The following is a 26,931-nucleotide window of genomic DNA, read 5'->3' as shown; positions in this document are numbered from 1 at the left end:
TCACTTCAGTTACTGCTGTATATTACAGTGTAGAGATCCATGACCCGCATACATTTATGTTGTATAGAAACATCACTTAAAACATCATATAATTACACCAGAAACTATAAAAAGAAAAATGATCTACGGTTGATGCCGACTGTGTGTGTCTGTGTGTATGTAGGTGGATGTGTGCGTGCTGACTCAGTTTATTCTCTCTAAGTCATCATTCTATCAGCAGGGACACGAACACCCTCTCTTTCTCTCTCTCTGTCCATTGTTAGGTACATTAGTAGAGTTCCAGCATACAGGACCCACACATACACACATTCACACACTCACACACCCTAATGAATGTAACATCTGAAGCTGATGTGCAGTGCTATTACTGGAGCAGTCAGCAGAAAATCTCAGTGTTAAAAGCTTCACTCAGCAGAAACTCTACTGATGTCGTCTCCACTCCTCTCTTTGTCTTTAAACCATAGCAGCTCAAAAAGGTGGCCTACAACCAGCAGTCCACACACACTGGGCAATATGGATAAAATCCTCTACCAAGTAAACGTCATTTTACGTCCCAATATCAATACAAAAGTCACAGTGTGGTAATTTTTGTGTTAAATCAGCTGTTTATAGATGAAATCACCAGGCAGGGAAGTCAGTTTAGGCTGTTTTCTGTGGTCATGTAGCTTCAATTTCAAAAGTATTTACATCTATCTACTGCAGGGGCAGTCTATTTTATGAAAAGATCATCTTTCCAGCTGTGAATTGCTTTTTTGAAAACACATTTCAGCTACAAATGGCATGAATTCATTAAGCATATGAACATGTTTGCCAAATGTTGAGCCATGCTTGCCAGTGAGCTGCACAGTTCTATTTATGCAGACAATAATTCAGAGGCCAGTGTCCCTTCTCCCCACACTGTTAATACAACACATTGCATCCACAATTTGAGCAGCCTGACCACAGCATCAGTCCATTTTAGGCTGAATTGAACTGGACTACAAAGACCAGACCATGGTCCATATTTAGCAAACGTCTCAGCGTGGAAGTCGGTCCTCAATTCTTAGAGTGACACATATAGCATGTGTCACTGAGGCTTCGGAATATCAGTCTTGTTAACCATTGAAATAATCTCCTCCAAGGCTGACTTCTGACTGATAGGAGGGCTGCAGAGCTGACCTTACAGTGCCCAGCAGCAGCAGCAGCAGCAGCAGCAGCAGCAGGCACATTCAGACAATCATCAGCATGCATGTAGAACGTCATGGAAATATAGAGTATAAAAAGCTTGTATTATTAACTGGATGAAAATGTTTCATCCAAAATGTAATTATCACCCACATTCAACCATTTACTGGAAAATATAAGTGATTAATAAAATGTAAGCTGGTGTGTTTCAGTGCTGTTCTGAGCCCAGAAAAGAACACAATCCAAGTTCATTTGTTCTACAACATACACTTGGTTTGCAGTGTGTCTGCTCCACCTCGCTAAAACTAATGTAGTGTAATACAACAGAGAGAGGTATTAAATCAGCTGCATGATGACATTTCTTTTTAATGCAAGACAATACAAAAACTAACGCAACAACAAAAAACAGTGAACACACAAGTGTATACACGCCAGATGAGAACAGTGAATACAAAAGTAAATACAGGCCATTACATTAAGTGTTGTCAGGGGATAAGGAGACAAGGTTGTGTTGGCTGTGTGTCTGTGCTCTACAAATTTGACAGGTGAAAGGATGGGGGGAGGGGGGAAAAAAGAAAAGGGGGAAGAAAGTATATTACAACTAATCCTACCCTTATCCAGTTACCCCCAATACCAGTAATTTAATATTAATTAATGATAATACAGTCAGGGAGAGTGCAGCCCCATCCACTGGGGCACCATTAGAAAACTCCATAAGGGGCCAGCAGGGAGAGTCCGGCAGCATCAACCAGGCTATTGCTGCAACTTATGGTTATTGATATGAAGTGTGGGCAAAAATGTCATATTACAACTGCGGTTTCCATATTGTTTTGTTGACAGAGAATTTATTTTTGTTATTACTATTATGATTATTTTTCCAGGTTCCAAGTTGTGTGTCTTTATTTTGACTTATCTGTCTGGCTTTGGGTCACCCCCAGACCCTTGAAGGAAGGAGCTGGCCCTATTCACACTTGATCCCTTAAAAAAAACTGCTCCCAGACCATGTGTCAGTCACTTGTTTTACATGTGGTATTGATTGAGTTGACCCAGCCTTCCTTCCCCCTGCTGCCCGCTCCAGAGAAATCCTCCGGAGTGCCCTGTTTTGTGCTCCAGCTGCCTTATTTACTATTGTGGTAGAATAATAAGAACATTAAATAAATTAAACAAGCAACTAAGAAACAATGAAATTAGTAAAATAAAAAGTGTGTGCGTGGTAGGGGGAAAAAAAAATAGATAAGTTGGTTGATGAGCTGGTTGAAGTTGTTCATGTTGCGGAAGTTGTGGAGATGGGTTTACATGTCAATATCATGCACAATCATTTCGGAGGCCGCACTCTCAGAATGCGAGAACATCTGAATGTGATTTAGGGAGCTGGCACTAAGCTGATATTATTAAGGGATGGAGCTCATCTGAGGACATTCCAATGTTTTTGACCTCCAGGCTCAAAAACTGTGAAACTGCGTACAATGTTTGAACTTGTCAGACACCAAGTAATTTCTACTTCCACGTCTCACAAAAAATACTCCATAAAATCCTTCATTAACTGCAGCAGCACACACATTCTGTTGTCTGTGGTCTGAAATGGTCATTTGGTCTGGTTTACAGTGGGCAAACTAAAAGAGCTTCAAAGAGTCAGCTTCAAAGATGTGCAAGTATAAAGTTCTGGGAATTGAAAAAATTCCCTTCCCACTCCTGGGGGTGGTGACTCCTGACATAGTTCAGCCCTTTAGCCTAAGTGAAGAACTGAATTTGTCCTGTTTCCCTTAATTTGTTGAATTTTGCAGATGCAGTACTTATAACTTACTTAAAATATACATTTTGCAATTAGCAGCCTACATTTGAGACATTTCGGGAATATATACACACACACATATATATATATATATATATATATATAGATCGATATATACATATCTATCTATCTATCTATCTATATATATATATACATATGTACATTAAGTGAATTTTGTATTTTAATACAAAGTGGTAACCACTGTGTGTGAATGCATGCATGAATGGGTCAGACCTGCGCAGCACTGTATTCGAAATAAACTTTAATAAACTGGAACTTCTGTGCTTTGATTACTTGCTGTGAAAGAACATGACTCTCATCCATTTAAAATCAACATTAGTTCTTCTGAGCTCATTTCAGTGAAAGTAACGTAAAACAGAGTCATTTTGAAAGTAACTTGCCCAACACTGTTTTTGGCCAAAAAGACCTCACAAATTGACATTTAAGACTATTCAACGACTTTTAAGGTCCAATATGTTAATAAATTAATCTAAGATATTTCAAGACCTTTGAGGGTCCTGCAGACACCCTGAGAATAACACCAGCTTCACGTGAGTACTATTAATGATAGACATTATGTCCAAAACTGCAAATATAAAGGTTCAGTTGTAGTAAAGCAGAATGATCCTTCAAGAAGGTGAAAACTGGATGAAGAAAAATCAATAATGCAACAGTCTGGGTGACAATTAGTTTATGCAGTCCAAGAAATCTATAGTTTCACAAATTATGGTCTTTTTTGTTTGTTTGCTTGTTTGTTTGTTTTTAATGACTTGGAGGGACTGCAGCTGATCAGCAGAATAATCTGCAGCTCATCTCCATCTCCTCTCAGTCTTTTTACTCACTAAGCATATTCTGAGCTCAAACAACTGTACATACACAGACAGACACTAAAGTGACTGTAGCTTGGGTGGTCAGTTGCGCGCACACACACACACACACACACACACACACACACACACACACACACACTCTATGTGAGCTGTGAGTTTAATCTGCCCAGCTGCCATCCTGTGAATTGGTTGTGAACTGAGAGGCCAAGCAATTTACTCCTCACAAAGGCCATTCCACACCACTGAGCAGTGTGTGTGTGTGTGTGTGTGTGTGTGTAAGTATGATGGAATTGAGACGGGGTGGGAGGGGAGGAATAGATGGAATATGTGTAGGATAAAGAGTGCTGTAGCAGAAAGATGTGGAGGGCTGGATAGATGATGGGGATACAGAAGGAGACAGAACTGGGAGGATAAAAGCAAATGAGAGAGGGATGCTGGGAATTGAGGGAGGGGAAATGAAAGGAAGGAAGTGAAGCCACTATTTACAGGGAGGTGAGGGGAGGTGGACAGATTGGATGGACAGAGATAATGGTAGAGGGGATAGGGAGGTGTTTAGCTCTTACACTCCTCTCTGAGAGGACTACACACACACTTAAATAAGTCAGCACTGTGACTTACTCCCTATGATGACATCATCATTAGTGCTACCTCCTGGTATTAGGTGCTTTGGACTACATTCAAAAAGGACATGCACACTGCTTTTAAAAAAAACCTGTAATAATCCAAGTTTGACCTTTCAGAATGAAATGTCTGATAAGGAGTGGGCGATATATCAAATGTACTCGATGCATTGCAGCTTTTTCCATGTGGAATGTATAAAATGAATGTATCCCAAACACCGAGTATAAAGTGTCAAGTCATTTTTTAAGCCACCAGCACCAGAGTGACTTGCAAAAACTATTACTGGGGAGCAATTGGATAGCTGTTATTTTGTTTCCAGCTCACAGTGAATAAATCCTCACATTAAAAGGTGCAGCCGTAACAGTTTAACCTTCTGCTGATGGCTAACATCTGACTGTTGACTGGAAGCTTCAAGTTCACAGCAGAAACATCAACAACTCTGGCTGGGAACAAGCAGGGTGCTTGAAAATAAAAGCACCAGTGGCTCCACTATGATTTATTTAATTATAACACTACTTTGTTTAACTTAATGATAACAGTACTTTAACTTTATTATAACAGTACTTTATTCAAATGGATTATACAGGTATTCAAAGTAACTTTATCATAACTGTATTTTTTTAACTTTATTATAACAGTGTTTTATTTAACTTTATTATAACAGTATTTTATTTAACCTTATTATAACAGTAGATTATTTAATTTTATTATAGCAGTAGATAATTGAATTTATTATAGTAGCTACTTTGTTTCACTTTATTGTAACTGTAGTTCATTTAATGATTTTGTATTTTAGTAGTCCAAAATAGTTTAAAGAAGTTTTGAAAAATATCAAGATATATATTGCATACTGCAATATAGCCAAAAAATATCACAATATTATATAAAATGTTGCATCAGTTAACTGCTTTTGTTCAATTAAATGTCCAAAGACACTGAATATATAATGTCTGTGTAATAGTATATCAGTCTTTCCCCTACCATTATATGTCATGTAATATTAAATTAACAAAATATATGCCTATAAAAAATGAGTAAATACAAAATAAAACCTGAAATAAATAAATGAGGAAATAATATATAAATACATGCAAATATGAATATATGAATGAGTATATCATATATTTATTTATTTATTTATAAAAAATAGATAAACAGTTAATGTTTTTTTTATTATTATTTATTTCCCTGACTCCCTAGATAGCAGACATACTATGTGTTGTAAATGGAAATCACCAGAACTGCACTGGGACTAAAAATGTGAATTTCTTGATGGATGTTGTAAGCAGTGATTGATTACATCAGTCTTGCTTTGTACCCTGTCCCCCATCTTTTACATTACCATTGTTCAGGGTGCTGCCCTTGTATTACCATCCCCTCTTTTTTTTTTTTTTTTTTTACCATTTCTTCTTTTGGCCTTGAACATTTCTTGTTTCTTGTCTATTTATGAAACATAAATTAATAAAAGTCTTAATTTAAGTTTAAGTATATTTCACTAGTTTCACCTTGAGATATTTCTTATTCACAGCTTTTAGGGAGCCTTGAGGCAACTGCCATGGGGAGAGATTTACCTGCAGGGGGAAGACTGATTCTCTAAACGTGCAAAATAAACACACACCTATTAAAGCAATTAAAGGACCTGAAGCAAGGAGTGTGCGCTTTGAATTCCTTTAAAGCATCACTTTAAATAACAAAAAAGCACTTTGTAATGCATTTGGCTGTGTTGTACTGGGAAATATTAACACATATATTTGTTCAGCACTGTGAGGCACACTGTATGGTTTGTGAGTGGGCTGTTTAACACCAGCAGGGTCACATGTCCTTTTAGTTAATAATTAGTGTGATCTGATGTGGAGTTAAACCTACATGTTGCCTACGTGTTGAAGCAGGACGACATGCACACGGGTCCAGCTGCTGTCGATCCAAAAAGTATGAGTCACTGAGACAAGAGCTCTGGCATGTTTGGGCTCAACAATAAGAATCTGAACCTCTGCACATCTCTCACACTCTCTGCACTGAACACACTCATTCATGCCTTGGAGTTTGAATTGGAGGACTTTGATGAGGCTGAAGCCAAGTCTCTTCTCATGCTGGTGTGGGAGATGAACACCAGCATGAAAATGAAAGACAGTAACTTTAAAGCCAGCAGGCTGCTCAACTCACCAGGGGTCATCTGTCTTTGTTTATTAACATGCCAAGGTCATCAGCATGGCTCAGAAGTACGCCACAAGCCTGATAGTAGTGCAGCAGGAGGCACCTACTGCAGCTCCCAATTGTTGGGCCACTGAGTGCTGGTGCTGAAGTCCTGCAAGCTTCTGGGAGCGTCTGTCAATGACCTTCATCAACACTGCCTCCCAGCAGGCCAGCAAAATAACTGTAGGGATCAATAAAGCAGTCTTGGAACAGGTCTCCATGCTCACTTTACTGAGAGTTTGGTGAGTTCATCAAACTGAAACTGTACAAATTGAAGGACAAAATACATTTTTTGCAGCACCTTACTGCTATGTATATACAAAAGCATAAAATTTGCCTTAAGAGCAGTCTGTATCAAGAGACCTTGGTAGCGCCTCATTCAATCAGCTCCTCTGTGTATGTGATATGCCTGCAGCTGCTTCACAGCAGAAGCCTTCAGGGGCTCCTGGCTTTACCACTGGCAAAAGACTCAGTTATCTCTTTGCATTTCATGCAAATGCTTAGAGGTGATTTACACTACTTCAGATTGAGACAAAGGGCTCTAGTTTCCCGGCGCAGCGCAGGGTGGTGAACCCCGTGCAGAGCTAGTTTTGAGCAGCGCAACCCGAGGCGCGCTCTGTTTGGTAGTTTGGCAGACTGAGGTGCGCTGAGATGGGTGTGGCGGTGCAGCAGGGGGAGGTGTCAACAGATCCAGCTTGGCGCAGTGACAGTTTCGTGCCAAAAGGCTTTGCCGAAGGTGCGCTAAAAGCTCACCAGCTGAATCCACGTCTACTGTCAGCGCAGGCGGAGCGCAGCCAGTGTAAGCCGAAGTTTGGCTGACCAGCAGACAGTGCTAACACGTCACCAAAACTTCACAGGCAGGTTTCCAGAATATCAGGCACATTATCGATGCAATAAATACCCCCCAAAAAAAAACACTATTCAATGCAACTATCTGCAACCTCTATATCGACTGTCCTGTCACATCTGATGTCAGATCAAAGGGGATTGGCACCGTTTGGCACGTTTGGCACGCGTAATGGAAATCTAACCTGATTTGATTAACAAAACTAATGAGTTCACATCCCTCTCAGCCAACCACAAACAGCCACAGCATCAGATAGGGAGTATATATTCAGCAACTGTCATCTTAGAAAAGCCAAAAGAAAAGAAACAGAGTGAGACTGCGAGAGAGAAAGAGAGAGCGCATGCGTGCATGAGAGAAACGCAACATTGATTTACAATTGTGCTGACCTCCTCCCAGGCTACTTTTGCATCATCAGCCCGTGGAGGTCTGCTCGCAGTGCCGTATATTCGGACAATGCAACTTGCAAAATCCGCCTGGCCACACCTAGTTAGCGAAGCGCAGGTACGCTGCGCCCCCGCCTCGCCCGGTCTGCAAACTAGAGCCCTTAGAGAAGACACCCTGGGTGAATAGGGTATATTTTTTAACTAATAGATACCACCATGAATCTTCCACATCTGATTATTAACACTAAGACAATTTTTTTTATATTACAAGTTTTCTGTATTTTATGTTTAAATATGCAAATGATGCATTATCTAATTCAAATCTAATTAATTGATGCTGGCTAAGTTCTGTTCCCAGGGGGTCTTTGCTGCTGTTCTCCCTGCCTTAGGCTTTACATGTAGGTACATGGAAGGGCAGGGAGATTTTCCCTCTCTCTGCCTTAGGTTTCCTCGTTTGTGTGTGGAAGGGCACAGAGGTGTGGGCAGAGAGGTGTAGGCTCTCTGCCTTAAGGCTTTCTATGTAGGTGCTTGAGAGGGTGGAGTAAAAGGGCAGAGAGGTGTGTTCTCTCCGCCTTAGGTTTTCACACAGACACATGGAAGGGCAGAGAAGTCTGGTCTCTCTACCTTAAGCTTTCTGCATAGGCTCAAGAAAAGGCAGAGAGGACCCAGAACAGAGTCATACCACCAAATATAATACTGCAATGGCAATAAAAAATTTTTTTTGACAAAAGTGGTCCTGACTGCACTTGGTTTTCACCTGGAGTGTCTCGTCTTAAATGTTCATTGCTGACCATAGAAACAACAGTTGACTGAACAAATCTCAATCTTTTGGCCAATAAAAAGTCCTTTGCTTATAAAAAATGTTCACTACAAAGTGGAAGACTATCCAAAGCTCCAGGACAAGCTGGTAAACTGATATTGTGGTGAGACTGTTTGGCTCAAAGGTTTTAGCTCACATAACTGCCAATAATTTAAGCAGAACCTTAACAGCAGGGCTGTATTTTCTATCAAGAATTTGATTATTTGATTTGTAATGATTAGTATTATTAGTAACACTTGTGGTTATGACAAGTCAAAATATCTGCTGTGAAAAAAGGTTTGTTGTTATTTTCCTCAAAGACATAATGACGCCTAAAGTAACGTTATTATGCAACCAGTGTGTAGTCACCTGTTAGCTTATCACTTAGTGAGGCAGCCGAGACACTGCTGATGATGAGCAACATCTATCCATCTTCATACTGTAGTATGAAGAGTAAAATCAGTAGTATGACTTTGAAGAGACAACATGTCTGTTGTCATTCTTCAAACTTTTTTTTTTTTAAAAAGTGACAGCCCAAAAAAAAGTGGAATCATCTATTCAGTGTCTTAATGAGGGACAGTGTGTCAGAGAAATATCAGGAGATTACATCTTGCCCATATCTGCCCAGCCCTGTAAAGATCACACACAATCCTGTTCAGCATCACCTCACTGCTGCATGTTAAGAACCCCAGTGAGCTCTGTGCTACAGTCAGTAAAGCAGCTGGCAAACAGAACCTGCTCCTGTGGGACAAGGTGCTGCTGTGAGCTCTGCTTCACAGCTCTGAGCTCCCAGCTAACTGTGTGTGAGAGGCAGAGTGGACTCTGAACCCTGCTGTCTCTACTGAACACAGAGACGAACACATCACTGAGGACATTTGCTGCAGACACACAGTCATGCGGCCAACTATCCTACTGCACTCTGTGTCTTCAGCACTCTGTCTGTCAGTCTGTGTCATGTATGTTGTCACTTCATTGCAAGAAGACTGCAGGAAATACTAAGGATTAAATGGTAGATTCACTTTGACTATATTTCTGTAGTAGGACTCATCAGTATTTCTAGTGATGTACCCAAATCCATATACATTCGCAGAGATATAGTGATTGAAACAGACATTTATTCGACCCCAAGTTGCTTATTTGGGGAAAGAATTGACCTATTTGTGCATTATTTTTCTTTAAATTGATTCACATCATTGTGGATAGTAACAAGATTAAAAAAATTGCAACATGGGACTTTAATTTCACTAACTCGTCATTTCATTTACATCACATTACTGAACAGTGATCAGTCCCGATTAACCATCTCGCGTCAAGGACGAGGAGTCAATATGCGCGGGAGTGGTGAGACAAAAGCCTGGTGTGGCAGCTGGATTTCTTTAAAACTCCTGCAAATTAAACATCCAAATGAAGACTGAAACTGTAGTTTTTAGCTGTATGTAATAATATCCTTCAGACGAAATTACTGTGTAAAAAATAATGGATGTAGCTTCTATGACATCTCCCATTGGTTTGTGGACTTCCATTTGAAGCCCTGAGTTTGGCAATTTGGCTGTAGCCATCTTGGTTTTTTGAAGACAGAAGTGATCATAAGCCAAGGACACTATCTGCAGAAATCCTGTCACTCAAAGCGGCCTGCCCCTAATTATGCATAACTTTAAGTCTTAATAAAATGTAAACAGATGAGTTATACAAAAAATTCGCCCCATTTACAGTTGTCATAAACGGGGAAAATTAGCTGTAGAAAGTTTTTTTGTACCAGGCTGTAAACATGTTTATTTCTGCTGTAAAGTTGAATATTTTAACATGGGGGTCTATGGGGATTGACTCGTTCTTGGAGCCAGCCTAAAGTGGCCATTTAAGGAACTGCAGTTTTTGGCACTTCTGTGTTGGCTTTATTTTTTAGCCAAGGAGGTCGCCACTTGGTCAAAAAAAAAAAAAAAAAAAAAAAAAACACCTGATGATAATGCTCAATTTTACATGTCGGCGCCTCCAATTAAATTTACTTATTAGGAGCACTTAACCTGTTATTTCACGCCGAGAAAAGAATTTAGGATTTAGGAAGATAACACTTTTCTCACCATTTCTCTGTCATTATTTTCCACGGTTGTAGCTTGGTAACAAGCTCCAGTCTGTAATAAAATGAAATCCCCATTCTTAATCCTGCCTCTAAAGCTCTGATTGGTCCATTGTTTCTTCACTCTGCAGAAACAACATTAATGGGCACAACAGACCTGTTTGAATCTTGAAAAGGGGCTGTGGATTATCCGGAGTTCTTAACCCCTAACCCCTTCTGATCATATTCCTACAAGCAAAAGAACTTGAATGGAAAGATACCACTACAGGTAATGCCTAGCATACACTAGAAGACTTTGATAAGACTTCTGACTTTAGCCCAATACCCTCTCACATCTAAAGACACTAGTCACACACTAAGAGATTTTGCAAAGACCGGTGATCTTACAGGGTCTCAATTCACAAGACTATAACTAGATTCCTTTAAAGATTATTTCCCATCCTGCTCCTGATGGAAAATATTAAACCAAACTCGAAATATGACATATTAACAATTCCTTACTGTACTTGTCCTCAAAAACACAGCACTCTGGAAACACAAGATAAAAGGCATCATATGCCGACAGTATTCTTGACAATACTGCTTTAGATTTAGTGGGAGGAGATTTTGGGAATGAGAGGCGAACCGCTTCACACTAAAATAAGAGCTGGTTGATGGATCAGATACAAACTGAATTAAACACTGACGACTGTTCACTCCACAGCTCCACCAGTTTCTCCTCCTTTTCCACAGTCCAAGACAACCAAGATTTGTTCAAATTTTTTGTGAATCCCCAGCGTCCCCTCCATGTTTACTGTCTATGCATTTTGCTGCTTCCTGTTTGGTGCTGGAGAGAGCACAGCTATTGGTTGTTGACAATGTTCGCGTCATTCAACTTCAGTATTTGCATAAGGCACTAAAATCTCAAAATAATAATCATCAAAATGCGAAAACAACTGACCTAAGACAAGTTGGACCAAGTTTAATGACCACCTTATGCCAAATGATGGAGATCACAGGAGCCCACTCCAGCTGAGGTACAACTGCTGTGATTTAATTCCAACACTGGAAATTTGTCTGTGACTGTGAAAGCACTTGAAGAGTCGTTTGGTGTAAGCCTGGCCAGTGTTTCCCACAGAATTACAATTTAAGCGTGGCGGTAACTGATGCCGCCGACGCAGAGGAGTGTTCTTTTCTCGCCTGTTTGTCCTTGTAGGCCTATCAGTCTGGGTCCTTTCAAGGCCATGAATGCACCGCAGGCGGAGCATTCATGGCCTTTTTTTTCTTAAGCAGCAATTCGTGGAGTTTTGAGTTGTGGGCTGGATAACTGATCAGTCGATTTGATCAGAGGTGGTCCGATCAGATCGATGGATGAGAGGAGCAGCAGTTTGTGAGTGAAAGCAAACTTTAGACCCAACGCTTTTTACTGCGCCTGCTGTTCAGCTGCTCCCTCTGTGGAGCAAATAATAACTGAACAGTATATATTTTCTAGCGGCGCACCTAATGAGCAGTCCTGCTCGAAAAATAGAATATCTAAATGTGGCGACAGATGTTTTAACTGTTGCAGCCCGCCACAAATGATTGGATGTGTGGGAAACCCTGCCGTCATAGGAGAGAATAGACCAATTACTTTGGTAATGTAAAGCCGGTGGATATTTACAGTTTTCTGCATATCTATCACATACTGAAAATAACACAGGTGGACAACCATGCTAATTATGGGTTCCACCATTTTTACAAACTACAGAAAATTCCCACCTCCGGTAGAGCTGATCAGTCAGAACTCACAAATCATTAGACTTTAAAATGTGATGTTGATTACTGTATGTGAGATATGAAGAAGAATGAAGAGCGTGTGAAGTGAGAGAAGATTGAATATGGGAATGCATAACAAGGGAGTGAGGTAAAGGGGAAGTAGTGAAAGGTGAGTGAAAAAGTATCTGCAGGGGAAATTACATCAAGCCCGCCATCATTCAGTCCGAGCACAGTAATATCTACCTCTTCACATCATTAATCTCTCTGTCTTTCCCTTTCTCCTCAATCCATTTACCATTTCATTATCCCCCTCTCATTCCCTCCTTCCAGCTTTTTCTCCTGCCCCTCTCTCCCTCTTCCTCGGCTGCTGCCTCTCTACAGTGTGTAAATCATCCAATCAGGCCTGATGTAGACCCCATCATGACAGAGGCCAGAGGTCAAGCACAGACAAACTGGGATGAGGCGTGTTCCGACTGGGAGGATGGATGGAGGGAGGTAAAATGGCTGGATAAATGGAGGTATTCAGTGATTCGAGAAAAAAAATGAGACAGGGTGGGTAGGGGTAGGGCTCTGCAGATCCAAGATGAGATTCATGAAAAATTTTCATTATCGATAAGTCTCTTGATTCTTTTTGCTGATGACTTGCATGATTGTTCAGTTTATGAAAATGTAAGAAAATAGTCAAAAACACACATCACCAGTTCCCTGGAGCCAGGGTGACCAACTTTAAAATCAGACTTCCTTACGTGATGTAAGGCTATCACCAGTCACCGGTCTTCTAAGAGCTATTCCAAGAGTTTTAGGGGTCGGCCATTTATTTATTTTTTTGCAGCAAAATGTATTAAGTGGACAGAAAAAGCATTTGATTTTATTATTCTAATAGACTACTAAAAGCTTAATTTGTATTTGTAATATTAATAATTTCAAGAATTAAAAAATCGATACATGACATCTATGCATATGATATTGCCATGCAAACCATCGCAATACTATGCTATATCAATTTTTCCCCCACCCTTCATTTTTTCAGGCTGCATTCATGGGGACGACACTGGGAAAGATAGAGGGAGTGGATAAAGGAGGTAAAGGCACATTCTGTGGATGGACAATCAGACAGATGGAGAGAAGGTACCAGAGGGGTGATGAAGAGGTGAAGGGCAGACAGAAGGTCAGGCAGAGAGAAGACTGAACCAGAGATCACTATGCTACCTGTGTGTTTTTTTATAATAACCAAGCAAATGTCCTTATGAATATATATTTGAATAGGTTTCAGGAAAAGCATACAAAAAAATCACCAAAATGTTTTTATTTGTTCAGTGTTACTCATTTATAAAAGGATAAATGAACAAATCTCCTATTAATTCCACTGAGCATTAAGCCAAGCAGTATTTGCTTTCAGGAATAATGACATTGTAACATATATGATTCAAGACGCTTTTCAATTTACATAAAAACATTATAGATTCCCTTCAACAACCAGAGGAGATGCATTAAAAATGTTAATCTACAAGAAAACCTTTTAAATGAATGTCAGCAAGGCACACACACACACACACACACACACACACTAAAGCTGCCTTTAATGGAACACTCAAAATCATAAACCGCCTCACTGCACAAAACGACCATTATTTGACAGCAGGGTTTTGCAAGGGATGTTGACCAATGCCAGTTCATTATGACGGAGCCTGGCTAGCAGTTTCTCCCTGATTGTACTGTTTGTGCTAAACTAGGCTAAAGACATTGCTATAGCGGACACACAGAGATGAAACTGATCTCTCTCATCTCTCATCTAGCTATTATAACACTGTTTTTTATTTTTTACAAAAATGTTGGACTATCCCTTTAAAACAAGCTCTATAAGTTCTAGCATACTAAGACCACCACTTTACATGCGATATTACAGTAGTACCACTGTATGGCAATAAGGAAAATATTAAGATGGATAGCTGTACTACTAAAGGGCAACACAACAACTACATTAATAGACATGCACATGTACGCACGCACACACACACACACACACACACACACACACACACACACACACACACAGTGAAAGAGGCTGATGGAAGACAGCATGTCCTGTTGACGATTGTAGATCTCAGAGAATGCAGACTGTTATGTCGTTCAGCACATTTGATTCCTGAACTGCACATGCATGTACAGTATAGTCTACATGTCTATTAATCAATAAAGCTCTATGCCAGTGTACTGGCTAATCAATACTAAGCCATTTATGGCTAATGGAGGCACACAACAACACTGTATTGTATACTCTACAAATAGGGTCTGTACTGTGGGTTTGAAGTAGAGATGCACCAACTGCTAGGGTTGGGTCGGTATGAGAAAAAAAAAAAACGGTCCGGTTTTTGTAAAAACACCGCATCAAGTCGGTAATACCGGATTTTCGTCACTTGGGGGCGAAATTGACTCATTTAAAATAAAAAACGACCTTAGGACAACAGAGTGACAGTAACAAGTTGTTTCTTTTATTCCTTACAAATAAATTTTGCAGCTTACTCAGTCAGTGCAAACAAAGGTTGCCTCCTTCGTCTGGCTCAAAGCCAAAGTGTTGCCATAGTGGCGCATTCCTTGATTTCGTCGAGACTAAATTGTCCGCCATTATCGACTCCCCGTCACTATTAAACAAACTCCAGGCTACAGTAGAGGCGCATGCGCACTCGCACCTCCTAGCTCAGTCCCCGCCCCACCCCCCTCTCTCTCCTACTTGCTGTGCGCTTGGTGAAGAGGCAGACACAGGTGCTCACAGACTCGGGCGCACTATAAGCGGAGCGGACTACGTGTAAAAATGTCCGTGAAAAATCCCCGCGATGTGAAAAATACATGCCGAACAGTCTTTTGTGTGACACTGGTACACGGAGCGAAGTCCGCGCGGTCGTGCTTTGCGCGCACAGGGCTTGTGGACGTCCACTTTTACCGGGCGGACCTCCGCGGCGTCCGCTCCGCCCGGGTTCTGCCCAAGTATGCGGTCCGGTCGGTCTCAAAAAATAAAACCCGGTCCAAGATGGAGTACCGGACTGAATTGGTATTACCAAGAACCGACCCAACCCTACCAACTGCAACTTCCTTTTTCATCTTTTTCAATTTCCAATTCTTTAAAGGCCTGACCTGCTGATTCTGATTTTTTACAATTTTCTTTCAAGAACTATTATTGACAGCATACAAAAACATATTTTAAACTTTTCTTTATAGCCACTGGAAACTTGAGTTGACATAGGCTAGTAAAAATTAATACATGATATCAAAGATAAGTGTCTCATTAAGCATCCACAAAAACCTCAGTGAAAATAAATATTCATAACTATTAAAGGGACCTAGTTCAAAAACAGCTCATTGGGCTGCTCGAAACCATGCTCGATAGACATCTCCATTTGAGCTCAAGAAACGTTACCATTTTATTTTCCTCTCAATTACTAGCGTTTTACTGCCATGCTCAGAATTAACTACCAAATCTATCAAAGGGATCCTACTTGCTAAGACAGCTACCTAGACTAACTAGCAAACTAGATTAGACCACTCAAGTCTGTGTTTTTATGTAACTATACCTCCTAGAATATGGCGCTAATTGTTTTGGCATTTTTCATTCATTTACATAAAACAGTTAGCATTAGCTTTTCTACATGAAACTTTGAGCTTATTATCCACTACCCCAATAGTCTGCACTTGACTAATCAGCTAAATAGCAGACTAGCATAGACCATCCAGACTTAGGGTATTTGTTGAGTTGTGTATCTTGGTAGGGATGCATGATATTGGATTTTTCGCCAATATCCAATATCGATCCATCCACTTTTTTCCACCTCTGATTTTAGTGATCATCAAGTCTTCTCAGTAGTGGAATTTACATGATATTATGCATGCATACTCTTATAGTAATGGCCCAACAGCAGATGGAGACATGAAATAGAATGCTTTTCAATGTATGCAATATTCATTCATTGTGCAAAATAAGAAGCATGTCGGCCAATTCTCACAGTTCATTTTAAAGCCAGTATTGGCCAATGCAGATGACGTTCCAATATTGTCGTCGGGAATAAGAAGGAAAGCTGGGTGTCATCAGCCTAACAGTGGTCACAGAAACCATGCAACTTAAGTAACCTTGTGTAGACTAAGAAAAAGACAGGACCCATGACTGAGCCTTGTGGAACCCCCGCTGCTGGTTATAATGTATTGAGGATGATTCAGTACAATAAAACCCAACGCTGACTTTAAAGGAGAAAACTCACATAGCAGCCTCATGTAAACACAATTGCACAAGGCATTTGGTAATATTATAAACATGAATATCCTACAATGACATAATGTGTGTTCTACTGTGATGACTGCCGTCAAACACTGAGCCATGCTCAGCTAACTGTAACAGTCAGCTCACACTCTGCAGCTGTATATGACACTGTTTGAACAGACAGTTTACACAGATGCAACAATGTGTGAAATGTGCTGATAGCACTGACAGCTTGGCACCTGCACCTCTATATCTGTTTTTACACTTGAATATATTCCATTGCTTTTGTTTCACAGAGCTAACAGAGAATTGTACACTACATCGGCTCACTGATATAGCTGCTCAATGACCAGCATCCAATGTTTTACACATTAAACCTCGAAACTACTGAGGTTGGAGAAGAGGGCACAACTGTTGCATTCAACTTCCAGTATACTCCTTATTAGATCTGTTTCTATGATTTATTTAAATTTATTAAGCTATTTTTTATGTGTAAAAGAAGAGCATTCATGAAGATAACTTTGAATATAGAACACTGTTAAAGGTCCAGTGTATGGGATTCAAGGGGGATATATTGGCAGAAATGGAATATAATATAAAAGGTACATTTTCTTTAGTGTTTAATCAGCTGAAAACAAGAATCATTGTCTTTTCTTTACCTAACAATAAACCGTATGTATAGGGAGCTGGTCCTCGTCTACAGAGATCACCATGTTGCACTGCCATGTTTTTATGGACAAACCACACACTGACTCTAGATAGGGCCATTCCCATTTTTGCGTTGGCTACCATAGTAAGCAGCCCCTCTGCATGAACACCATTTTTTTACCAGATACTACTTTATTTAGTGTTTTTACCTGTTTAAATCACCAGGTCTATTTGTTTTTGAAAGGAAGAGCTGTAGCATAAACCTCCTGAATGTCTGAATCTTAAGTTATCAGAGAAAAAAGGTATGCACACATGTGCAGGTGCTGGGCAAGTGAATCGCCTGCGATGTGCCAAACAGGGTAGGAGAAACACTGATTTGTAATGTGAAACTGCTATATGTGTCTTTACCGATAAAAACCTCCTGAACAATGAACACTACAGGAATTCTAACCAGGAGAAGTTTCAGCTGATTGCAATCTGCAGTCTTCACCACTAGATGCCTCTACATCCTCCTATATCTTACACACCATTCCTTTAAATGAAATTGCAAACCACAAAGCCTTTCACATACACTCTTTTTTTTTTGCACTACAAAATATCAAAATTACAATTTTCTGGCATGTTGATACAATACAGTCCACTCTCTATCTTTTCATATATTAAAATGATTCACAGTGGTGCTAATATTTTCTAAAAAACTATCTTTATCTCAGTGTATATGCCACACAAATACCGATACCAGACAAAAGCTGAGAATTTCATTTTGTAGTTTGGCCAACTTGCTGAATTTATGATAATTACCTCAAGCTGATAAAATCACATGGTGACAGCTGTCACTTCAGCAGCTGAAATCGATTTATATGTCAACTAAAACTAAGAAACTTTCATATTGTTAACCAGTTGTATGCTGTTCACAGCCTCGTCACTGTCTATGCCATTAAAATCAGTGCTGCAGTTTCACTCAGGGATCAGGATGAAAAGTAAAGAAGACAGTTGCATCATTTTGTAAATCATGTTTGCAGTTCGTTCCTTTACTATCTAATCTATAGCAAACACAACTGAGCAAAAGCAACATGGGGACAACAAGAAACAGTGAGAATGACCCTCTGTGATGTTAGCTTGGTGATATTGCAAACTCAGCAAGTTCTGGAGACAATAAAAGGGGGGGATCAGTTTATGCTGCTGAATCACTACTGGCATACCACTGATGAGCGGCATACCACTCCAGGGATCAGCTTGTGCCGCTGAACTATCAGTGGCATACCATCTGCCAGTTTTCGATCTTAGGGTCACTTGCCATTTGCTTTTAATATACATGACGTGAGGATTTTCTTTTTTTTTCTTTTTTTTTCTTGTTTTAAGATATTTTTTGGGCATTTTTGCCTTTAATCAATAGGAAAGCTGAGTGTGAAAGGGGGAGAGAGAGAGGGAATGACATGCAGCAAAGTGCCACAGGCTGGAGTCGAACCTGGGCCGCTGCAGCAACAGCCTTGTACATGGGGCACCTGCTCTATCCACTAAGCCACCGACGCCCCGATGTGAGGATTTTCTACCCAGAAGTCATTGTAAATAAACACTGTGATTTGGTCTTAGTTTTTTACCCATTGGACCTATATTTAGTGATGTCACAATTCCATATCACAGCTGTTAATTTGATGGGGCTAATTTTCTTATTACAAATAGGGATGGTAAAAATTACTAAAGCAAGCCTCAATTTATAATAAATCAGAATCATCTTAATGGTGATAAATGTGACAAAATGTGATGGGAAAATAAACTAAAATGTTATTTATTTTTCTACTGTTTTCTTTAGTTTCTGCAAAGCCAGACAGTTGTATAGGGACCATGAGCCAGGACATAGCTATTGGGACCATATAAGCACAGAGTGAGCAGCTATGATCTCAGTGTATTTGTATTGGCTGTTAAACCACACAGAGTGATGGAATCTTAATGACAGCATTTCACTGCAGCCTCCGGTTGCTGCTCTGATGCTAGCTTAAGGATTTTTACCTGTCCTTATATCACAACACACACTATATGTGACTGACACACTGAGCGGACTCTCCTGTTGCCCCTAGCAACTCTCTACTGACGTGGAAAACTGAGGGACATTGAGATGCAAGGTGTTTGCCTGTGTGTGTGTGTGTGTGTGTGTGTGTGTGCATGATAGAAGGGCTTCTATCTCTAAGCAGCAATGATTCATATTGAAGTGAAGAGCAAACACACACATAAACAGCGCTGGTACTGCATTGGCCAAGCAGTCCCTGTAGATAGTCGCAGGAAACCCCACCCATGCTACTACACGGTGGTGGTGGCGTTTGTGTGTGTTGAGTTTGTGATTGTGCATGTGCGTGTGTGTGTGTGTGTGTGTCCTCAAAAGAGAACAAACACACAAATAACATGTATAGAGAGCACAACAATGTGACACACACATTTAGCATTATAAATAACCATAAAAAAACTAGCATAAATGAGCACACACACACACACACACACACACACACACACACTTATGTATGTATTTATGTATATGCCCCACCTGTATATACAGAATGAGATGCATGAACAATTGTGTCTGGGTGCATACACACACACACACACACACACACACACACACCTGTATCATGCATACATGCATGACTATAAAATCAATTTTGCCTTCATCAAATTTTAAAACTGAATTTATGTATTCATGTGTCCATTTAGAGATCACACACATACACACAGAGGAGGCAAACAGGAGAAAACACACTCAGCATGACAAGCACTTAACCCCAACCCTTTCTTCTCTGCCATCTAACACACTCCATAGCGGACATGCTACACACCATGCAGTATTTGGGCAGCACTTTTAAAAAATATCATAAAAGGGATTTTTATTTACTGAGTATGAGACAATCCTGACTCCTATTATAATATTTAGATTGCCCTAGATCATACATCTACACAGTGCACACTGGAAATATGGTTGCCATTTTTAATCACCTTATATTTTAAGTAATTAAGATAGTATGCAGTAATACAACAGCTTAAAAATGAAAATAATAATAATAACAATAAGAGAGAGTGAGAAAGAGCAGCTGGTACCAGTGTATCAATACAGCTGAAAATCACAATTAAAACCATTTCAAATATTCACAATATATGTATCAATAAATAAATATTTTGTCAACACTACTTTACAGAATTTGAATTTTAAGTGTGATCAGTTCACATGTCTGTCCTCAATTCCAGATATAATAAATATCAGTGGTGCAGCCATTATGTTCAGATCCCTCAAAAATGAATCCAGCAGGTCACTGGTTGTTTATTCATTCTTTACCATTCAAGATTTGTTTTGTCATTGAAAACAGATGCCTTTGCTTAATCAAAGAAGTGCAACAAGGCACATGCAACACTGTCTGGGGAATAGCAATATTAAAATATCACTGATACAACAAATAATAAAAATGTATTCATTTTGGGGTGCACCTTTGGTTTTCTCAATTTTTTTTACATGTTTAAATGAATGGTTGCCAGTGATGGACACCAAAGGCCAAAAATCCTCTGTCAAGCCAAACTGCCAAACACTAGGCTCCTTAAGACAAATGATGCGCAGCTTTCCCTGTCTTGTGTGAAACTGATTCTAATATGTATAATATGAATACATCATTGTGGGCTGAAGGAAATTGTGATAGACATTTTTCACTATCTTTGTTCTATAGACTACACAATAAACAAATCAAGAGAAAATAACTGACAGATGCTGCCAATTGTGGAGCTGATATGTCTGTGATAAACTGAGGCTGACCTGAACATTCGCCCAAAGCTTCGGCTTGGATGAATGACCTGATGTTGTTTCTTAAGTTAGAAAAAATATTCCGTTAGTGGGTTAACCCATCGAATATTTGTATTGAACAACTGACATAATTCTGAGTTGTGTGCAGCCCTACAAAATCTGAGACTGGGGCGCTGATGGCTTAGTGGTAGAGCAGGCGCCCCACGTACAAGACTGTTGCCGCAGTGGCCCGGGTTCGACTCCAGCCTGTGGCCCTTTGCTGCATGTCCCTCCCTCTCTCTCTCTCTCTCTCTCCCCTTCACGCTTGTCTGTCCTGTCAAATAAAGGCTAAAAATGCCCCCCCCCCCCCCCCCCCCCCCAAAAAAAAAAAAATCTGAGACTGACCTATAATGTCAGCCTGCTAATGTATGGATAGGTAGCATCAGTGCTTCAGACACCAGCAGCCCATCATTCACTTACAGAGACAGGCTGGGACATTAGGAATAATAAATCTTTTGCTTCAGCTGTTTCATGTTGCAGTTGCTTCCATCAGTGTAGAGATTTAATGTAAAATGTAAGTGGCAAGATAAGGTAATACTGAGCTACAGATGTCAAACCTTCCAAGTTCAATGTGAATTCATGTCAATGCACATTTATTTATGTGTCTGTGTGCATGTATGATGTACAAACAGGCTGCATCCTGCTTTGAGACTGAAAATCAGGCTACTCTCTTCAAATTCTATATATATCTGACCCATCCGCGCTTTCTGCTGCTACAGTAGACGCCTGTGTGTATGTGTGTGTGTGTGTGTGTGTGTGTGTGTGTGTGGTTGTGTGTGAAAAATAATACACACTAAAATATCCTCCAGCCACAGTCTGGTAGGTTTTGCTCCACATAGAAACAGAGTGATCAAACAGAGAAACATCGCAGTCTGAAATTCAAACACATCCTGCTTCTTTATTTTTTTCTGTGTGATCAGCAAATCAAGCCAAACACAGCTGAACATGCTCCAAACACTCAAACACACAGACATACACTCTGTCTCTAGGAACAAAACTAGCATGCATGTACGTCATGGAAAGCACGGTGTGTGTGTGTGTGTGTGTGTGTGTGTGTGTGTGTGAGGACGGCACAGAGACATGTGACCAGGTGAGAGGGACCATGGAAATGGTTGCTATGGCAACTAGGATTTCACTGGCCGATATCGCAGGTGTGATGATGTCACTAATGACATTAAGAGCAATTGATAAAGTTGACAGGATAACGGAGCGGTGCATGAGAACAGCTGGAGTAGAAACACAACAAACTGACTGCACGTAGCCCTTCCTTCCTCCAACTCATTGAGCAAATACACTGTGTACATGTGCACACACATACACCAGCAGTGACCCCACTATCACTCAGGTAGGTAAACACTTTGTATTATTTCTCCGTAGCCATGGCAATATGCAGCTGAACCAACACTGTGACCACCATGAAATCCTGTTAGTGTGTGTATGACTGGTCATACTGCAGAGTCAACACAGGACAGGAAACATCTTGGATCATCTAATAAGTTACACAGTCATTCCAGTTGTTATCAGAGTACAAGTGAAATAATTGGTTGAATAATTAATTAGTCGATCAACAGAGTATTAAACAGCAACACGTTTGATAATCAATTAACTGCAGCCCTATATTAGAGTAAATGTGACAATTTATTATGTTACACAGGAGATTTTAGCTCATCAGTATTTCACTGCATTTTTAGGCTCATTCAAAGGTTGTTATTGTTTGAAGTTAAGGATTTTGCATCTGGACATGACTGACAACTGGGTAGCGTATTTGGCATTGGAATGGGGGCAGAAAGATATGTATGCGGATGAAGTTGCAAATAATCATGTACATCAATATTTGCTTGGAAATACCCTCAAATGAAGATAATGTATCTAAAAAGCATTATGGCATTAGGGGCGGGCCATATGGCCCTAAAATAATAGGCTGTGTTTTGAAAAAATCCTATTTTGATTCAGAGAAGCAAAATGACAAGCCGCTCCAGCTGTTCCACTTTTCTATGTTTTGACATGAAAAAGGACATGTTAGGGCACGTTAATCAGAGTTTGCCTGGCTGTATGTAAGCAGAGTATTAGTGGAATTTTCATTTTCATTAGCCATGTAAACAGCTTATTTTCTTTTTTGGAATAAGGGCAAAAAACGAAAAATGTTGTGCACGTAAACATACTCATTAAGGATATCCTGAAAAGTACACTCACCTGCTAATATTTCACAATAAAATGTTGAGAGGAGCACGCAGTTGAACATTTAGTACCATATGTACTATTTCAAACTGCTGTGAGCAGATAAAGTTTGAAGAATGCAAACCGACTTAACTTCCTCCCTGCTGAGGAGAACGTACAACCTGCTGTCTGTCTGTCTGTCAGAGAAGATGGGTGCTATCTGAAGAAGAATCTATTGTCTGTCTTTTTAGTGAGAACCCCCCCCCAAACACACACACACACCATTCATCCAATTGACTGAATGCATCACTTTCATCATCCCAGTTTCTGCCTTTGTGTTGCACAATCTTCCCCTCTGTGGCAGGAACGCACATGCTTGACACACGCACACACACACACACACACACACACACACACACACACACACACACACACAGATCTGCAGTGTGTCTCATGAAATAGCAGGAGGCAGCAAGTCCATGTGTGAATGCCAAGTTTAGCAGATCAGAACACATCCTGCCACGCTGAGAAGGTGAACAGCAGCCGCCGCCTCTGCACCTCAGTGGGTGGAAACACCTTTCCACACTGCAACTAATAGACATTACTAGAGATGACAGCCATGCAGAGGAGCGGAGCCTCGTGCATAAGTCCTCTACAGCGCTGCTCTCTTTTCACCAATAATCCCTCAAACAGCTGTGTAGCGACGAGGGTTGTGTCATCATGTGACCATTCAACTCTGCGATGCCGTGGTAGCTGCAGCTGTGACAAATTATGAGGGAATTCTTAAAAAGGTTTTAAGGGGAGAGCAGTAATCATTACAGCCGGCTGTGATAGGCTGAGACAGCTGTCAATCAACCAAACACCTCAAAACATCTCAAAACCTGTCTAAGCCTAAATACCTTAATACAGTAGTTTTCCTAGAGTCAGCATCTACTGGCCATTATTGGAACTACAACTTACACAAGCCCTGGCTTCACTACTCAGTCATAGTGCTGATGCTTAGTAGGCCAGCCCAATCAAAGGAGCGAATATTGCATGTATGATACAGCTATAATAGCTGTGCTTATTATTAAGGTAAAGTTTGAAATATGTTCAAATCAGAATAGTGACTGACATTAAATCAAGCCCAAAATATACTGATCATATCTTTCATATATGGATGATTCACTTGTGACTAAAGGTCCAGTGTGTAGGATTTAGTGGGATACATTGGCAGAAATAGAATATAATAAAATAAATATGTTTTCTACAGTGTATAATCACCTAAAAATAAGATTCATTGTGTTTTTGTTAAGAATGAGTCGTTTGAGTAGGTCCTCGTCAACAGAGATCACATATTTCTACAGTAGCCCAGAGCAGACAAACCCAACACTGGCTCTACATAGGAACATGTGCGTTTTCACTGTGGCCACTGTTGTTAGCAGTCCCTCCACAACGAGAGTGTCTGAAAAACAATGTTCGGCATATCAGAGACAAACCACTAGCCTAGTACCTGCTAATGTGCGCTCATGTTTTAATTATGATAACTTTAGATCTAGACGTTCAGGAGGTTTTTACCGGGAGCTGAATTATTCACAGAGGTCTCTTCTCCTCCAAAAAAATGGATCTGATTATTTAAACTGGTAGAAGAAATACTTATTATATTACATTTCATTTCTGCCAGTATATCCCCCTAAATCCTTCACACTGGACCTTTGGTGCAAACTTATCCATATAGTGACTGATATTAAAACTATGCCCAAAATACACTGAGCATTTATTACATATGTGGATTATTCACTTGTTTTTAAAAAGTGCATAAGCCATGACAGCTACACAAGTTTTTTTATGCTCTAATGTTAACTGGATTCCAACTTTGAAAAGCTACAGGTAATATCGTACTTTCTGTGCATTTTTAGAAACTGGCAATGATTGAAATGATATAGCCTAATTTACAAATGCTGACAGCATATTCCAAACAAGGCTTAAGAGCCTGCAGTACATAAAATACAAGAGCAAACAAATACCTGAAGACACTTGTGAATTCACTGTGTAATCCCAGTGAAAGAACTGTCTAGCAACGAGCAGAGAATGATAAAGCAGTGTTTTATGGAGTGCACATCTGCTTGTGCATGAAGCACAACAGGTAAAAACTCTGAAACTAGAGATGTGGACCCCTGACCATTAAATAAGGTTATTATTATTATTGTCAGCTACAAGGACTGTGGAAAGCATCAGCGATCAGATGTGACTAACAATGTAAATATTGTGCATTCCTAATAATGGAAGTAATACAATATATCTAAGCCAGTTTCCATTTGGGGGTGTTGCTGAGTACACAGTGGCAGGGCTGACACACACACACACACACACACACACACACACACACACACACACAGCTTTCCATTAGACCCTCCAGGCAGAGTTTGTGAAACAGATCCTGAGGAATGTGATAAAGAACAACACAACAAGCTCTATACAGACAATTTCCAACAGCAGTACAGCAGTTTGCACTAAAACATCTGAGACTGCCTGCAAAAGCAACACAATAGAAATCCATCCCGAGGACACACACAGGCAGTAATATCAGCTGTCTGAATGTGTTGACAGACCAGGCCTGCCGAGAATAGCTATGGCACTACAGACACAGTATGTGGCCTTAAACCAAAGAACAGCAACAGAACAGGCAGATTAACGCCCCTTTACTAATGAGCAGAGCTGCACAGTAGCTGCTGTTACACATCATCAGTCAGCTGGTTTCTCCAGTAAATTCCACTTTACGTGACAAACCAAGAGGAGCACTTTATTCCAATAGAAGGTCCATTAATAGAATGACACTAGTTATGTATATTAATGACAAACAAGCTGATAGCAGTTATGAAAGTTGCCATATTAATAATTGAAGTGCTGCGTGGTGTATAACTGGGTGTGTGCTGCATTGAGGGGGAGCTGTCTTTGGTTGGACGTGTCAAATCTTGCTCTATCGTGTCTCTAATATGAAACACTGTAGGACAGAAAAAGCAGACAAGCTGAGGAAGTATTTCCTGAGCCCCAGGGCTGACATACTTACAGGGACAGACATTTTGCTGGTGCTGTCACTCTCCTTGGCTCCTTGCTTTAAAAACGCACGGTGGTCCTTTTTTTTCCAGATGCTACTTTTCCAACAGAACGAGGTTTCGTCACGGCTCCCCAAGTGTCAGTCCTCCTCCGTCCATTCCGCGGTGCACTCTGAAGGAAAGGCAAACATCCAGCTGTGGACAGAGGTCGGGCTTTCGTTGAGTTTGGACTGTCAGGAAATGTGTCTGCAGCAAAAGCAGGGGTTGCGCGGCCGCCTGAATGTCCAGCAGAGCCGGCTGTCTCTGCCGTCCCCCGCCTTCCCTCTCCCTCCGCCGCTCCTCGCCTCACTCGCGGATTCCTTCACGGACACCCCGTTCCGAAATGCTCCAATAAAAGCTAGTAAACGAAGAAGCGATGATTCGGGAGGTCAAGCGACTCGCAGTGTTGTGTTGACAGGTCTGTAGCGTAAGTGAACGGCAGGAGAGAACCGCCTCCGCCGCTGTCTGCTGCCGTCCTTCCACAGGGATGATCCAGTCCAGCCTTAAAGAGACCGTCTCACTACAAGCATTTACAGTTCCTACAATTTA

General features: G+C 40.5%; 1 protein-coding gene across 1 annotated transcript in view; it reads right to left on the bottom strand.

Annotated features, from left to right (window-relative positions):
• Positions 1 to 26,675, bottom strand: part of bcar1 (BCAR1 scaffold protein, Cas family member) — a 121,703-nt gene extending 95,028 nt beyond the window's left edge. Inside the window, exon 1 of the mRNA XM_033635155.2 lies at positions 26,358 to 26,675. Coding sequence (XP_033491046.1) covers positions 26,358 to 26,369 — 12 coding nt within the window. The 5' untranslated portion in view covers positions 26,370 to 26,675. The remainder of the gene's footprint in view (positions 1 to 26,357) is intronic.
• Positions 26,676 to 26,931: the final 256 nt, after the last annotated feature.

This window comes from Epinephelus lanceolatus, chromosome 5, assembly GCF_041903045.1.
Source record: "Epinephelus lanceolatus isolate andai-2023 chromosome 5, ASM4190304v1, whole genome shotgun sequence".
Lineage (NCBI taxonomy): Eukaryota > Metazoa > Chordata > Actinopteri > Perciformes > Serranidae > Epinephelus > Epinephelus lanceolatus.
The sequence above is the reverse complement of the archived record's forward strand: the minus strand, read 5'-3'. Positions and strand labels throughout refer to the sequence as shown.